The sequence below is a fragment of the Lissotriton helveticus genome, chromosome 5_1, assembly GCF_964261635.1.
Source record: "Lissotriton helveticus chromosome 5_1, aLisHel1.1, whole genome shotgun sequence".
Taxonomy (NCBI): domain Eukaryota; kingdom Metazoa; phylum Chordata; class Amphibia; order Caudata; family Salamandridae; genus Lissotriton; species Lissotriton helveticus.
The window spans coordinates 133,651,200-133,668,924 of NC_136065.1; the positions used below are offsets into that span (position 1 = coordinate 133,651,200).

The 17,725-nt window shown below is 40.8% G+C and overlaps 1 protein-coding gene across 1 annotated transcript in view; it reads left to right on the plus strand.

Moving 5' to 3' along the window:
• KCNT1 (potassium sodium-activated channel subfamily T member 1) overlaps window positions 1–17,725 on the plus strand; it is a 739,470-nt gene that overhangs the window by 653,227 nt on the left and 68,518 nt on the right. Inside the window, exons 23-26 of the mRNA XM_078640347.1 lie at window positions 1,745–1,879; window positions 3,606–3,717; window positions 7,532–7,633; window positions 13,950–14,033. Of these exons, the coding sequence (XP_078496473.1) occupies window positions 1,745–1,879; window positions 3,606–3,717; window positions 7,532–7,633; window positions 13,950–14,033 (433 nt within the window). The remainder of the gene's footprint in view (window positions 1–1,744; window positions 1,880–3,605; window positions 3,718–7,531; window positions 7,634–13,949; window positions 14,034–17,725) is intronic.

Here is a 17,725-nt window from a genome sequence, read left to right on the forward strand (position 1 = left end):
GAGACTCGAAAGAGGAGATGAGGAAGACAATGTCAGATGACCGGCTGGGTAGGTGACGGCCAAGGGGCCAGGCTCTTCTATAGCTGCATAGGACAGCTCCACCGGGCATCGACCAAGGTTGCTCAGGCTCTGCAATAGGTATCTACATCAGTTGAATCAGTGAGTTACAGGACACATAGTTACATCAGTTAGAATCCAGAGAATCACAGAGGAGGGAGGGGAGGGGGAGGAGATCGAATGGGGAAACGAGTAAAACAATGTCAGATGTCAGGCTGGGTAGGTGACGGCCAAGGGGCCAGACTCCTCTATAGCTGCATAGGACAGCTCCACCGGGCATCGGCCAAGGTTGCTCAGGCTCCGCAGTAGGTATCTACATCAGTTGAATCAGTGAGTTACTTAGGGCCTGATTACCAGTTTGGCGGTGCGGAGCTGGACTGCCCACTGCCACACCACCAAACCAGTATGCACCCCACCTGCCCGATTATGACCTTTTCAGTCACTGGCAAGCAGTTTTTGGTGTTCCCATGTCAGTGCCTATGAAATAGGCACCTCAATGGGAACATCAAGGACACTAGCTGCATGGCATGGACTGGTGCAGTCCATGCTGTGCAGGTAATGGGGTGCATGCACACAAGGGGGGGCACAACTAGTCCCCGCCTGCATGCACCTGTGGCCCATGGATGGGCCCCTTTATTTCCTCTCCACCACAGTTTTCATGAAGGAGGACCCGCCATGGAAACCGTGGCTCAGAGAAATCTCGTAATATGTTTGGCGTGACTGCAACAGTCTGGCCAAGCATATTGCGGCCCCAAGACTGCCGCGTGTGGCGGTTGCAGCAGTGCAGTGTCCATCAGACTGCCCTAGTTGTAATAGCGCGGTCGGAAGACTGCCACCGCCATGCCCCCGCAAGTCTGGTGGTCCATGGACCATCAGACTCATAATCCGGCCCTAAGGGGCAGCTTTATTTGTTTTTAGTTCAACACAGTATTCAAAGATACGGCGCTCTGTAGCAAAAGCAATAGGAAAGCAGAGCAGACCTGTATTTATTAAAAATGGCCTCCTGCAGCTGCTCTCATCACCTCCAACTGTGCACAAACAGCTGTGTATAGCATATAGCATAGGATTTGTACTGAAAGCATACCCTTCCAGTACACAGTACGCTTAGACAAATTCTAATACATTCCACACATTTGATATGATCTGCACACTTGCAATGTGTCGAATGTTTGGAGAAATACAAATATTTCTCCAAGTTAGCACCTGCTTCAAGGAAGTATTAATTTGTTACGGCAAAGCCCAGTCTAATTATTTCAATAGATTGTGGTTTGTGTCTAAAACTATGGGAGTTTGCTGCAGTGATCTGCACTTTTCACACCCATGTAACGCCACCTTGACACAAAGTGATGCAGAGATTACCTTTGGAAAAGGGCACTTTTCCAGTGCAAAATACCTTTTGTGTTAAAAGATAATACCAAGACTTTGAGATGGTTTGCTTCATCTTGCGTGATTTTCCGGCAGTGCAAGGTGTTAGTAAATTTGCCCCTTCGTATTTCCCTCCCCGCTTGTTGGGATGCAGCATCAGCTTCATGTATGCAAGGTACGCAAAGACTTCTTAGGGTTCAATGCTGAGATAATGCACTACACATATAGATGGCTTTATGAAGTATAACTTTTCAAAGGAGTGTGACTACTACTGAAAACACAATCATTGAAAACCTATCTGGAATCTGCTTCTTTTCTTCAGCTTGGACAATCTGCTGCAGTGTGGCATCATCTATGCCGATAACCTGGTGGTGGTGGACAAGGAGAGCACGATGAGTGCTGAGGAAGATTACATGGCCGATGCTAAAACCATCGTTAACGTACAGACCATGTTCAGGTAAGCACACATTTTATTAAAGGGAAAATTAAGATAAGATTAAATTAATATAGCATGTCTTTGCACGAAGCAAATGTGAACTTGTGGTTAATTAATGTCCCAGTTACATGTTCCACCACCCCTTTATAGTCCTGTTTCTGTAACCTGCGCTCATCTTTCCTACACGGGAAACATCCTTTACGACGCAACTTTTACCACGCAGTGCCTTTACAACGCAGGTTTGTCAACGCAAGTCATTACAACGAATTGCGCTGGGGGGCGCTCTAGGATAGGTAATAGTTTAATTTACTATCCAACACCTTCCCTACTATCCACGGGGACTGGACTTGGAATAGTAAATTAAACTATTCACTATCCAGCACCCCCCAACGCAAGTCGTTGTAACGACTTGCGTTGAAAAACCTGTGTTGTAAAGGCATGTGTAGTAAAAGCATGCGTTGTAACAACGCACATCCTTCCTACACACACCATGGTCCTCTATGGCCACATTACAATGTTTCTGGTGCTGCTGCCTCTGGAGAAGTGCGTGTTCAGCAGGTTCGCTGTCTGATCTGATACATTTCTCCCTTTCGCAATTTGCTGAATAATCTGCAAATCTATGGCACAGTTTCTTAGAGGGGCAGGGAATAGGCAACACTCTTTAATGCATTTCACATTATAGGGATACTAAGGTGATCGGGGTTATCTTTTTGCTGATTGGAGAATTACGTTTATGAGAAATATACAATACTTCACCTCAACCCTATGTCATTACTTCACAATACAACGTGGCAATTCCTGTAGTTCCTGCCAGCAAACTACTTGCGAATCTCTCTTTTCTATTGCCACTTTTCTGTGCAACAATTATCAGGAAAAGATTTCTTAAGAATAATCTTATGACACATGCAGAACAAAGATTAAGGTATCCATGTCCAGATTCACTAGGGTTCACACAATGCAGCACTGCACTATGCAAACTGTATACACTTGAGCAGTGTTAAGAGTTGCAAGTCAATTATGTCATCAAACAAAAAATGCCTGCTTACCACAGAGGTAGGCTTTGAGGTTTGGTGCCAGGATAGGACACCTGCCTAGGATTACATTTCTATTTTGAAAAAAACCCTCCTGTACAAATCAATGCACAGCATCAACTGGCAACGGAAAAGGTGCATAAACTGTGAAATTTGTAGTACTTATGATATCGTACACATAGGAATATCACACAATGTTTACTTGTTGTGTTTGTGCCTGTTTTAATGTGTCTCTAACATTTCACACAAAGCCAGGTCATGCTATTTTGGTAGATCCCAAGTCATGCTATTTTAGTAGATCCTAAGTTGTGGTTTTTTGGTAGATCCCAAGTCATGCTATTTTAGTAGATCCTAAGTTGTGTTATTTTAGTAGATCCCATGTTAGGCTACTTTAGTAGATGGAGCTTTGCGGAAAACGCATCAATGTTTTGGCTGATACGGGTTTTAGTGGCCGGAAGTTAGGCAGCAAAGCTGTTTATGAAGCTATCTATTGTGGAACAGTGCTTAACCCATTTGTTGCGTGCGTCGGCCAACGGCAGTTGCGAGCACTACCTCCGTAGTGCTGCGCACGTCCGTTGGCCGACGTGGCCGCGCCCTCGCTCGGAAACGTCCGCACTGCGGCGCATTCTACGCCGCGCTAATGGGGTTAATGTTGCATGAGCGCCTGTGCTAAATAACAGTAAACCAGGGCCTAAATCTCCTCTATTGTCTTTCAGGTTATTCCCAAGCCTAAGTATCATCACCGAGCTCACCCATCCATCCAACATGAGGTTCATGCAGTTCAGAGCCAAAGACTGCTACTCCTTCGCCCTTTCCAAGCTAGAGAAGGTAAGACCTCTCTCTCAGATATTGTCATGGTCATGGGATTTATTAATGTTTTGGGATGAGACTGAAGTCAATGGCATTCAACCTCGTATTGGGCTTTATGGCAAATGAGCACTATGGTTCAGTGATGAATGATATTTTCATACTCCAATATCCAGTTGCTATGCAGTTTCCCATTTCTTTGGCTCACTGGCTGCATCAAAAGCCAGTGGGATGGTGGTTGAGAATGGTGACTTAAGTTCAGCCAAGCAAATTTGCAAAAACAGACAGAATATTAGTTGCCCCACATATTCAGCATTTCAAAAGAATTATGCATAATATAATGGCATCTAAGCAATAGTGAATTTTATGTTATATAGATGTTTACATTGGGACCTATATACAAACTGCTGAGCCTATTATCAAACTGCTTTTAATAGTACTTTAGTAGTACTAAAATAGTACTACTAGAGTACTACAAAATTCTATTCACAAACCTGCAAGTGTAAATCTCCACCTTCACCTCTCCAATCTTTTCTATGGTGAGATCTGCACACATGGACGTTTGCTACTTAGGGCCTAATTTGGATGTCCGTGGGGGTTGCCTCCACCCAACATCCCTGCAGTTTTGGAACTGACCGACCTCAGGTTGGCTGTTTGAAACCGCAATTACGATGCAGCTGCACCTGGTGCGGTCGCAGACTCCCATTTCCCTATGGAAGCTTGTGTGTTGAAAACAGGCGGCAGCATAAACTCTCATAGAGAAATGGGAGTTACCGTAAATCCCTGGTGCCTGCCACATGGTGCAGGATTTTACAGGGGGCACCATTGGTGGCCCTTTGCCCCCAACCCTTGCTAGGGGCCCCCAAAGTCACTTACCGACAAGCTTTCCATGTCGGAAAACCCGACATGGAAAGCCTGTCAGATACCGACATCATAACCCCAAAGGCGGAAACGCCGTCCATACAGGATTAAGTGGTGGTTCTGACTGGCTGGCGGGCTCCTTGAGCCCATCGCAAGCCAGCCGGATTGAAATTGTAATACAGTGGTTGGATTTGAAACCTTGGATGTTGGTCAGAAAGACTCTGGCCGATTTGACCGACATCCAAATTAGGCACTTATATTAAATGTATGAGGGATAGGAGGAGTGGCTGGAAAAAGGAATATTTACTACTAATTGGCAGGGGATTATTAAGGAGTATGGAGGGGTTTAGGAAGGGTTCCAGAGGAGTTTAAGAACGAACACAAAGCTACACACAAAAAGTAAGCCTATTGCTATTCACAAACTGCACTTTATATGTTACTAAACCCAAAAAGGAACCCAAAAACAGGTGTAAATAACTCCAGCCCAGAGGTGCACTAAGCCCAGCACCACACACAGGTAATCACTGGCACTCTAGCACCCTCCCACAGAAAATAATGGATGGATGGACTCAAAATAAAACCAAACAGGAAATAATCTTAAATTAAATATAAATACTTATGCTTTAATGTTAAAAAGTACCTACAAATAAAACATATTTCTTATATTATATATAAATATTTAACAACCTTCTTAATTTATAAATTAATGTATCGCTAATTTTTATTAATCTCTAATTGTTACTTTCAATTCATTCTGTACATCATTTTTAATAATTATTAACGCATAAAAAAAAGGAAGGAAAATTATTTTTTTTATTTAAAATGCAGAAATATTATTTTTATTCATTTAGATTTTTGTAATTAATGATTTAAATCAAATTTAAGTTATGAGTTCTTTAGCATTTTTTTTAAATTTTATTCTGCATTTGAAATGCACATACAAAATTAATTCACATTAATATTTAACCTAAAAGATGTTTACTATTTTTTAATATGAAATATACTTTTTCACATTTACCTATACTTTACCACAGTTGGAGTGGAGATTTCCCTTTGGTAAAGTATAGTAAAAATACAAACGTTTGCCAAACTTTATAATTAACAAGGAAAAATGTTTTACGTTATGAAGTAATGCAAATTATTTTATATATTTATTTAATAGATAAACAGAATGAAAAAGTTATAGAACTGTAAAGTTCATTTTGGATTATATTTTTAATTAATTCAAATATATTAAATTAAATAATTTTTTCTGAGGTTTAAATGACAAAAATTATTTTTCACCTAAAGTGAAAGATATTTTTATCATGCATTAATAATTATTAAAAGTGATGTATTGAGTTAACTAAAAGTAGTTTCATTATATGGTATTAAATATAGATTATAATAATGTACATACATAAAGGATTGATAGAATATTTTTTATTAAAATAGTAAGTTTGTTTTATTTTTAGATATGTTGCTAACATTATATTATTTTATTTATATTTGTCACAATTTTAAACAATTTAATTTAACATGATTTCCTATGGGCTTTTATTGTAAATCACTACCTCCATTATTTTCTATAGGAGGGCGTTGCAATACTAGTGGTTGCCCTTGTGTGGAGATGGACTTACGCTGTTTCTTTTTCGGGAGTAGCAACTTGAATCTGTAAATGTGGCTCTACTCCCTATTTTGGGGGTGGAGACATGTAAGTGTACGCTTTCGAGTGACTTTACACTCAAATTTGTTGAATAGCCCAAAGTATTAAAGTTTCTGAAAAGTGTAAGAGTAAACGTGCACATGTAATTTATTCACAAGTGTTGGTTACCTTTGGGAATAGTCCCTATAGCATATACTATTGCCATCAATCATTACTGAGCATTGAGTTCATGATACCTAATGGTAAGAGAGAAAGGATACAGAATTAAGGAAGAGACAAGCTTGGAATGAGACCTTTAACAACTTTGGGTTTTCAGAACAAATAGAGGTCTCAAGTTTTGGATACATCTCTTGTGATCTTCAATTTTAATGTAACTCAGTCTTTGAGAATACCACAGTAGAGGTTACGCTGACTGGAAAAATAACACCACCATGCCATGTGAAACATAATAGCAATTGTTCTTTACTTAAGAAATCTGTTCAAATCTTATAGCGTAAATTAAATAAAAATAACTATTTAGACTTAAATGACATATCATGATTATTATGTTTTGTATTCAATTGTGCACATAAAAATTGTGAATACTTCAGTTTAACTTATGAAAGAGCAAATACATCTAATGAATGTAATAAAATACTCAAAGGCCACAGGCCAGGGAATTGATTTATTATTTAAAGTTGTAATATTTAGACCATTAATTAATCATTGTAGGAGTGGTATGAGCGTCTCTTGAAGTGTGCAATCCTTCGATCCTTAAAGGGTGAACATCAGACTTTCTTCAGTGATCTAAAACTGACTTAAAATTGTTCAAAACCAAGTTATTATTTATTTTGCCCTGCTGCTGCTTGGCAGTGCTATTTATCTTCAATCCTTTAGGAAGACCCAGCTGATATAAATTCAAGTGGTGAAACCAAAATGTGAATTGTAAACATCACAATATGTCTTTGCTAGATATTGATGACTTAATTCCCCCCTCTACACTGTGGTGAATTGAGCTAATCCAAAATTTCAACCTCAACACAAAGAAAAGGGAAATATATATATTTTTTAAATTACCGTAAAAATCAATTACAAACTGGAAAAAAATCAATTCTTTAGAAATCATTGATTCTTGGAAAAGAAAAGAATTCCAAAAGAATTTGAATCAACAAAAAATCAATTCACTGTCTAAATTGTAGCATGTCTTGCTTGAGACTTTATATTGCATGCTGTGACCACATTTGTGACTAATGTAAATGACTCTGAAAGAACCATTTTTCTTTATTGTAGCTCCCTCTGCTTATGGAGAACTCACAATCTGAACTAACCAGTGTTCACTTCTGTCTGCAGAAAGAACGAGAGAATGGATCAAATTTGGCCTTCATGTTCCGACTGCCCTTCGCTGCTGGGAGGGTCTTCAGCATCAGCATGTTGGACACTTTACTCTATCAGGTCAGGAAATCTAACAAAAGATCTATATCAGGACATAATAAACAGTGTTTGTTTCTTAAATTATGTTAGACAGAGCTATGTACCGCATGAAGCCAATCCTATAGAGTTTGTGTGCTCAAATGAGGATTAGAGAGTTGATCATCACAAAAAGTGAGCGAGAAAAGCCTGTGATATCCAACATAGATCTAGAGGGTTGATGCACTTTGATACAAGATTTGCTGACAAAATAGCGGCTGATTTTCATTCACGGGGTGTAGGGACCAACACCACCTTCCCTATGGGATGATGTACTGCGGCCAGTTTATGGCCGTGACACATGCTTCCATAAGGAAATGTCGGAATGCAACCAAACAGTGTTCGGTCGCATCCTAATCAGGCATTTAGGACCACCAACTGGAGGTCGTCGGTCTTGTTTCCGAGATGGTGTAGGCGGATGCAAGTCCACCCTACATCCTAATCAGCCCCTATGAGTCACTGCTTGTAAATATATGTCATGCGAATGGCCCATATATCTGACATGGATCTGGCAATGCAGGGCTTATGTCAGACACCCCTGAAATAAGCGCTACATGTTGTTGCCTCAGAGGCCACTAAACAAGTGGGTTATCCCAATTAGGGAAGCATTAGATTAGCGCTCATGAACTTAAATGTAGATTCTGAATCTAGTGATTCGCTATTAACATAATGAAAAACAGGCCCAAAATAAGCAATACAGAGCCCCACACTTTTTTGGTTCTGATTTTGCCACCTCTGAGACCAGGGGTCGCAAAGGTAGTTCCAGGGTCGCAAGTGGCAAGCCAGGCGTCGCAGCTACGACCCCTAAATGACGCCCATGTAGCATAGTATTTATTTTAGCATTTTATTTATTTGCATAATGTTTAATGTCAGTTTTCATTTTAAAGTATTAGATTGCTTAAAAATGACTCCCTTTATGTTTACATTTTTTAATATAACCATATGTAAATTATTTTTTATTATTATCAATTGAGATAACGTATATACTTACCTATGAAATCTTGATATTCAGTAACACAATATTTTGTAGGCTGTATTTTTTTTAGTTTACGCTGTCAGTATGTAAACTCAATTGTTAAGATCATGATAATATTTTTGTTGCAATATTTTTGTATCAGATATTATGTCACAGAAGCAGTGGATGTCCCACATCCACAACGCTGTAAAGAAGACCCTTTGGGTACTTAATCTCCAACAAAATGTTTTGATTTGAAAAAGGAAAATTGAGTCATGCATCTCCATACATCAATTGTTTTGGAGTTGCAATACATTCCTGCTCTATCTTTACCTGTAATAATTCTTGAGAGCTGCTATTTTTTTCAGACACGTTTATTGAGAGGAGGAATTTGTTCATGGTGACCTTAATTTGAGGATTAAACAACTTATGTAAATCTGTTCCCAGTTTCCTGGGGCTAGATGTGTGAAGATTAGGGATTACAATTTCCTAATTGCGAAGTTTTATGAATCACAACTAGTAAATCACTATTTCTAATGTTTGAAACTCATTAAGCGTTAATTCATAGTGGGTCACAAAAAGACCTATCCTCATGAATACTAATGATGTAGTTCACAATTTGTGACCCACTACGATTCGCTGCCATCACAGTGATGTGGCTTGATGGGGTCACCGGACCACCATCTCTGTGATTGGTTTTAAATAAAGCAATCTTTTTTTTTTAAACTCAGGTGCTCAGCAGAATTTCTGTCAGAAAGATCTGTAAAGACACAAAATACAAGTTTTCTAAACTAACATTGTTGCTGTGAGCGAATGTAGTGATTAGAACTCATTTTGTTCTGTGATGTAAGGATAAAAGGCTAATCAATTAAAATATTATAATTAAGTCATCCAACTAAAGATCTGGATCAGTTATAACAATCTATAGTCCAAATTGAGTAATAGAGCCTGAGAAACTAATCTCAAGTTGCATCACAAATGCAGTTTTTAGATAGTATCTCTGATGCAATTCCAAATTATTTTTGTTCTGCAGAGTATGTGCTAACCCACCACAGTTAATTAAGATAGTAATTGCTGGGAATCATCCCTCTCTGTCCATTAATAATAATGATGCAGGGATTCCATTTGTGAATCAATCTGAATACCTCCAAAAGCAGGGTTGGAGGTATGTGGGGGACAGCAGCCTTCCATCACTTCTTTTACATTGACAGATGTCAACATTGCAGCTCGTGTCGCTTCAAGGGACAGGAATTGAGAGGAGCAGACATCTATCTCCTGGACCACTGTCTGCTTCCCTGATTTCCCCACCTGTGATTCACACGGCTCGCCATCATTCCAACCCCTAGATTGTCAATCCTTTGCAACTGCATCCGTCATCACAAATCACTGATATGTGCCATCACAATTCCAAGGATGGGCTCATGCCTCTTTCAGATCCTTTCATCCTTGTGAATCTGGGGGAATTATGATGTGTACCTTCTAAGTCAAGAAGTAATTTGCAACATGCAATATACCTTTTACACATAGTGACTTCTCTTGATGTGGTTGCATAGTATACAATTTTGTAACCCACAGACTGTGCAGCCACAAAACAGTTTGATACATGGGGCTGTTGTGGTCTGATATACTGAGAATACATTTGGTAAGTGGGTCACAATGTTCCCACCGACGTTTACCAAATGCATTTTTATTTTGGTAATCAACCTAATAAATTAGCTCACAAAATATCATAATGTGTTGCAATTCGACCTACCTCATGAATATTAATAAGAGGCTGTAAATTGCGATCCACTAGTAATCGCAGCCATCACAGGGATGGTGGCCTATTAGGGTCAGCATAGAGCCATTCCTGTGATTTCATTTAAATAAACCAATCTTTATTCATAAATATTTCCCGTTTTCCTCAAAGCAAAATATAATGCATTAAAAAAATGATTTACACATTTGTTAAGTCCCGGCAGCACTCCCTACTCTTATAAAGTGGTTTTGCCAATATACATAAAAGGAAGAGGGGAAGCTTGGGGACCTCTTCCCATTTGTGAAAGGTTAACCACCTTCTTTCAGGTATCAGAAAATAATAATGTTTTGTGACCAAATTTCGTTCGCAAAACACTAATGTATAGAAATCTGTATTTGGAAGAGGCACTCTAAATCATTGCACTTCCAAATACCGATTCTGTATGAATTTTTAAAACAATGTAATGATTTCGAAAACCTTGCTAAATCATTATATGGGCCTAGTACATTCGAAAAAAGGGTTTACCATTGGGCAGGCTTCTGATTTAGATAATTGAGAGGGTTTTGTGACTGATAAGACCCTTTTTACATCTCTCCATAGTCCCTTAATATGAGAGCACTATTTTAGACTTTATCAGCCTGATTCATGTAGCTAAAAGCGCTCGCAAAAGGGCCAGATTCTGAGAATCTGGCCCTTTGCGAGTGCGATTTTTGCATTTGGTATTCATCATCCCAAATGCAAAAATCGCTATTTAAGAATTCACATATTTGCGAGGAATGGCATTTAAGGAATCTCTAATAGAGATTCCTCAAATGCTATTCATGACACAAAAAAAAATTGCGATTTTACACTTTTGGGCCGCTATTTACCGAGAGGTCAGACCTCTCGGTAAATAGCAAAAACTCAGAAAAATGCTTTTTAAAGCATTTTTCTAAGTTGCATGTTGCACACACACATGTCCTTTGGACATGTGTGTGCGCAACACCTGTTCAAATGTGCATTTTAGGGGTGCTACAGGGTGTCCTTTGGACACCCCTGGCACCCTTAAAATCGCTATCTGATTTGCGAGTAGCAAATTGCTACTCGCAAATGAGGGATACTCCCCATTCATTCCTATGGGCCTTTTGGCCCATAGGAATGAATGGGGAGTTATTCCTTTTTTTGCGAGTAGCAAATTTCTACTCGCAAATAGAGAACATGTAGGAATCGCTATTTATTTAGCAATTCCTACATGAATGCCGTTTTGCGTGTCCTCAATAGCGAGTCGCTATGATTCGCTATTAGGGCCACGCAAAACGGCCCGTACATGAATCAGGCTGTATGCTCCTGGCCCACACTCCCACACAGGCTTAGGATTTCTGTAGAGCAGGGATAACAAGTATCAGCTGATTAAAAATGTAATGCCCCACCTACCAGCAGAGGATGTGAAGATAAGAATTAAGAAGATAACTTTCAAATACCTTTCAGAACGTCTTGGAGGATGGTAGCAAGCCACAGCTTTGAAGAAGTAGGCAGAGTTAGGAATATGTCTGAGCGCATACGCTCTTGACAGACATTCGGAAAAATCTCTAAGCTGGATATTTTTATGTGGGTTTTAAAATATTTTATCAGGCCATTACAGAGAGAAAAGAGGGGGGGGAGAGGAAGAGCGAGAGAGAGAGAGAGAGAGAGAAAGAGAAAGAGAGAGTGAGAGAGAGAAAGAGAGATAAAGAGTGTGATAAAGAGAGAGAGGACTGAAAGTGGGAAAGAGAAAGCGAGAAAGAGAGAGAAAGATATGTCCTGGAGAGAGAGACAGACAGAGAGAGATAGATGTACTGCAAAGAGTTTTTGGGAACTTGATAATTAATGGAGTGAGATGTAGATGTGTATCATTCAGGTCCTCCTGGTCAATAGTGGAGATGAAGCCTCTATTGTAGCAGGGAGTTCCAGCCAAATTCAGCCAATAGCTGCGTGGTGGATTTTTTTTCCAGAGAGGCTCCAGAAATACAAGTGCAAGCCAGATTTGGCTTCCCCCTAGCACCATTTTCTAACATGGGTCGGAGGTGGGAGTTCTCTAGTGGATTTGCTGACACTTGATTTGATTTTCTACTCGAGCACCAGCAAAATGAACTTGAATTACCATGCTCTCTTGTGCACTGCATGGTGCCGCTCGCGCAGATTTTTTAGTGCTGTCGTGCTACTGCCACTAAATGGCAGCGCGAGCAGCGTAACATGCATATTTTCCTCCTGTTAGCGGAACTCTGTGGAATCTTACAGAGTTTTCATGTAGCTCGGCAGAATTCATCATAGACAAACTTCAGAAGTTCCACCCACCCCTTTTTTCAGCCTTTACTTTGCTGGTCTTATTGCAGCCAGAGACTCATAAGCTGTAAGAACTTTTATCTGTAAGGCATTGCACCTCATTAAAACTCTGAAGGGCTCTAATGAAAGCCAAACTGCATGCTATCAGGAGACTATTTTGGTGAAAAAGAACAGTACTATTTTATTAAATGAAAAGAGTATTTTTACTGCTCAAATGAAAATTTTAAAAATCAACAGAGGAATGCACCTATCACAGTTTTGTTAGACCTCCTGGAATGCAGCCTTCCTGAAGGCGTACATCAGTGATAGGTTTTTACACCTGTAAAACATTTCTTATCAGTTAGTTTCATACCTCTACCCAGTTCCAGTGGATGCAAGGATGGTTAAAATGTGGCCTGCCAACTTCTTTGCCCAAGTCCCTCGTTGTAACGTCCCAAAGTGACTCTTATACCTTCAGGTGTTGGATTGCCTTGTAACTATGTATTGACTTTCAGAATGAATTACATTTTGGTTTAATATTTCCTAGAAATGATTTGATGGATGGATCTGTGCTCAGAAGTATTATGGGTCTGAATATGAGTACGTCAGTCCATAGGGCTGCCGTACCTCGCTGTGGCGGTCCCATCACCGCCACCACTGCGGCACTGTGTGCCACATTCTGAGTGTGGGGGCGGGAGCGCCATAGGACCACTACCTCCGCTGGGATCCCGGATCCCATGGCATGGTGTTGGCGGTCTGAGGCAGAAATATGCTGGCGGTGCCGCAGCGGCACAGACAACCATCTTCCGAGTTGTCAATCCACCTCCCATTCCATGGTGGTGAGCCTGCCATGAAAAGGGTGGCAGTGAGGCAACTACCTGGGGGTGCATGCAGGGGGTATATGTTGTGTCCCCCTGAAATTGCACCCCAGTTCCTGCACAGTATGGAATGCACAGCATGGTGCACCCCATACTGTGCAGGAATGTGCTGTAGCGTTGTCACTGCGGTGGTCTGTGTTAAGGCTCGCCTATGTGCGTTAGACAGCCTCCGCTGTGACACCGCCGCAGCACTGCCCCCACGCCATGGATTACATTTGTATTCCGGTGGACGTACGCACTGCGGGCTTGGCAGTCCTCCTGCCGGGCTCGTAATCAGGTCCTATGTCTTTATTGTGAGCCCCCGATTGTCACCCTCTTTGTTTGAACCTCACATCTTGGCCCTGATGCTGTTTGATTTCTGCTGTACTTAACATTTTAACGCCAATTCTTCTTCACCCAAACGCGGGTTGGCGCATTTGCCTGTAACTGATGCTCTTTCATTCCCCGCAGTCCTTCGTCAAAGACTACATGATCACCATCACGCGACTCTTGCTGGGACTGGACACCACGCCAGGCTCGGGATACCTCTGTGCCGTGAGTACTGTGCCACGTCTTGTGTTGTTGGTCTCTTCATTGTCTCCAAACTCCAGGGGTCTGGTGGAGAAAGCTCTCAGCCAAGAGGCTTCCATCCTGCAGCTACAGACAGGAGGCAATTACAGAACGCATCTGGGAGGGTTGATTGAAGTGGAACCACTTCTCTGGCTCCGAAAGGCCACAATTATGTGATGCACAAAGACAAGTGTTTTGAAAGCAAAGAAGAAAAAATGAGAGAAGGCCAAGCCATGCTTTCAAGCTATTCAGAGGAAAATTAGTGTTGGCTTCCTTTGATTATTTGTTGTTTCGAAATCGATTTTTCGATCTATTTAAAGAAAATATGCAATGTGAAACTGAAACATTGCAAAACTGGTTCCAAGGATTTTTTTAATTTTTTTATTTTAATCTTCGCACAGCTATTCTTACCTGGCATTTTTATCTAAGCGGTAATTGGTAAATACTTGTAGTAAGGTGAGGTTAAACTACCGCAATATGTGTACACGTGTTGATATTCACATTTTTATTCCACATGCCCTTTAATACATATGAAGGCTGGTCTGCAAAGCTGTATTAATGAATTAAATGGTCCCGAGATCTGAATCAAGACTGAAGGATTTTAAGTCATAGATCACACAGTGAAATCGGGTTAATTTGATGGTGATAAGAATCGAAATGAGTGCAGAAGCAGCTAACCTCATTTGGGTCGGCGTCTTCCCTGAAAGTATTTGGTAGCCCTGGGACATCACTTAGCCCGTTTCACAAGGGCCTGGGAAGATAGTTACAAATGCCTAGTGGCGGCTGCTACCGAATGGGTTGGTGAGGCGGGGGCAGTGTGAGGGGGTAGAAAGAAGGAATTAAAATATATAAATCACTTACCGATTAAAGCCGTTACCGACCGTTATTTGGAGTGTGGGATGTAGGGGCATGTTAAAATACAGATTCGGTAATTTTACCGAATCAGTAAAATACCGAATCGGTAAAATTACCGAATCTGTATTTTGACATGTAGATAGCACTGTAATCAGTGCTACAGGGGTTTAAGAATTCGTTATTTACCACCAACTAGAAGTTGGTGGTAAGTAATGAAAACCCTTTAAAAAGCATTTCTTTTGCTTTTTAAACAGTGCCATGTTGCAGACATACATGCCCTAAGGGCATATTTGTCTGCAACATGTGCACCCATGCAGAATTGAGGGGTGCAACAGGGTGTCAAAGTGACACCCTGCCACCCTTCAATGTGTCCCCCAATTACCGAATCGGTATTTACCGATTCTGTAATTGACATTCATTCCTATGGGCCTCCAGGCCCATAGGAATGAATGGCAATTACCGAATCGGTAAATACCGATTCGGTAATTACCGAATCATACCGATTCGGTAATTAAATCGGTAAAATTACCTACATCCCGATTGCCAGTTCTTAAATACCGAATCGGTATGATTCGGTATTTAAGAATCGGTAATCTGGGATTACCTACATCTGGCCCCTTGTCTTTTCTGACTCCTGGTCCGAAGCAGGAAGCAGACAGGCTCCCCTAAGTCAATCACTACGCTGCTGTCACCATGACTGCAGTGTCATAATTAGTCTAAGCACCATGGTTCAGCGCTCAGACAGGGACTGTGGGCCCGATTCACAGAACTAACTCAAGACAAAATCCTAAAATTACTACTTTTGGTATTCACAGAAGGTATTATTTTGTCTTAAGTTTGTCTTCAATTAACTCAACACAGACTTAAGACAGACTTAAGTTAGGATTTTGTCTTAAGTCTGTCTTAAAACAAACTTAAGACAAAATCCTAACTTCTGTGAATACCAAAAGTAGTAAGTTTAGGATTTTGTCTTAAGTTAGTTCTGTGAATCGGCCCCTATGATCCTGCGCATGTTCTCCACCCAGGTTTTTAAATACAGCCGGCTGGAGAACATGCAAAGTGTGCCTGACTGTTTGGCTGGCCCAAGTTGGCCGGTCACTTAGAGAGTGCTTACCACTCCTCCTCCTGCTCTGCACAGCCCAGCCCTGCCCGCACCTAGAACTGAGCAAGTACAGAAAAATAATATGATAATAACATTGACTTATTATCATTTTATTTTTTTCCTTTTTTTAGCGGCTCAGAGAGCAGTGGAGCGACGCTCCTCCGCATTAACGGAGGAGCCGCCACTGCGAAATGCACTCTGGTTGAAGTAAATTTCAGACTTTTCAAGAACTGATAAACAAGCCCTAAACTACTGCTGGGAGTTAAAGCCAATTTTTGCCTTCAATGAATGCTCGGACGCATGCAATGTACGCATTCAGTGCGCGATTCACATATGTGGTTTTTGTAGTAGCTGGGAGGTACTTTTGACTTAGTCAATGCATACCGCTGAATTTCCGAAAACTAGTACATAAACTCATGTAAGAAATTGTTGTAGATCAGGGCCAGTGAATTTGGATGGACAGTTTCTACATGTGTAAATCTGACACAAATGTGCAGTCCCATGTACAAATCAATACAAAACATCAATGTTTCAAACCAATATGTTTTTTTATATTGTAGGTCACTTCAGTGTCCCTCATTTTAAAGCAGAGGAAAAACCTTCCTGTCTTAATACACAAATTATTGCTTTTTTGTATTTTTTAAACTATTAGGGTAGTGCCAATTTTGTTTGAAATAAAATGTTGTATGCAGATAATGATACTGATGTGCCTTCTCAGCATTTCAGAGCACTGCAGAAAGCTAAGGATGCACACCCTAGTGTAAGGAATGTTTTGTGATAACTACTGTGTTTTAATTATAAATTATGAGAATCAGGCATTAAAGTTTATGTTGGAAATTAAGAAACCTATATTTCATGTAGACATAAATACACAGATTTAATTGACACTTGTTAGAACTGGGATTTCTGGTTGGCTAAGGCTTGCGCCAAAGCCAGACAGAAACCACCACTTTAGTAAGGGCAAGGGAGTTACACGCCAAAGATAACCTCTGCTCACCCCCTTGGTAGCTTGTCGCGAGCAGACAGGCTTATCCCGGAGGCAATGTGTAAAGCATTTGGCACTCACACAGCAACAACAACCCAGGCACACTACAAAAGGAACTCCACACACGGTTATATCAAAATAACTTTTGTATTGTCAAAACAAATCAGATAGTCATCACACAATATACATGGTGCCAACTGGCACGGGCAATCCTCACAAGGGATTATTTACACCAGAACAGGGCCACGTGGGCCACTGTCAGAATCAGCACTTAGTAGAAATAGCACTTAGAATAACTGTAGCACACAATAACAATTGTAGAACACAACCAGTAACTACTGTTAAAAGGTAGGTACACACTTCGCAATACTAATCACCATAGGCATAGATCACGCAGGGACACATGAACTCACTAGTATAAACTATACTAGGCAAAACAACCTCCTAAGCATGAAAACACATTTAGAGGTATCACAGGCATAAAGGCATTGCGCATTACGCATAAATCACATTAGGCCTAACCAGTATAAATACAGTAGGCAATCACCTTGCGCCACATTTAGAGCACATTAATCACATTTAGGGTCTTGCGCCTTATCCATAAACCAGCGCCCCTGGCCAACTTGCCATCTCAAGAAGGTGCTCAAATGCCCTGTGTCCAGAATGTCAGGGCACGCTGCCAACGCAGTACCAGTCAGGGGTACGCCACCGGCACAAACCTAAACGTTGCAGCTG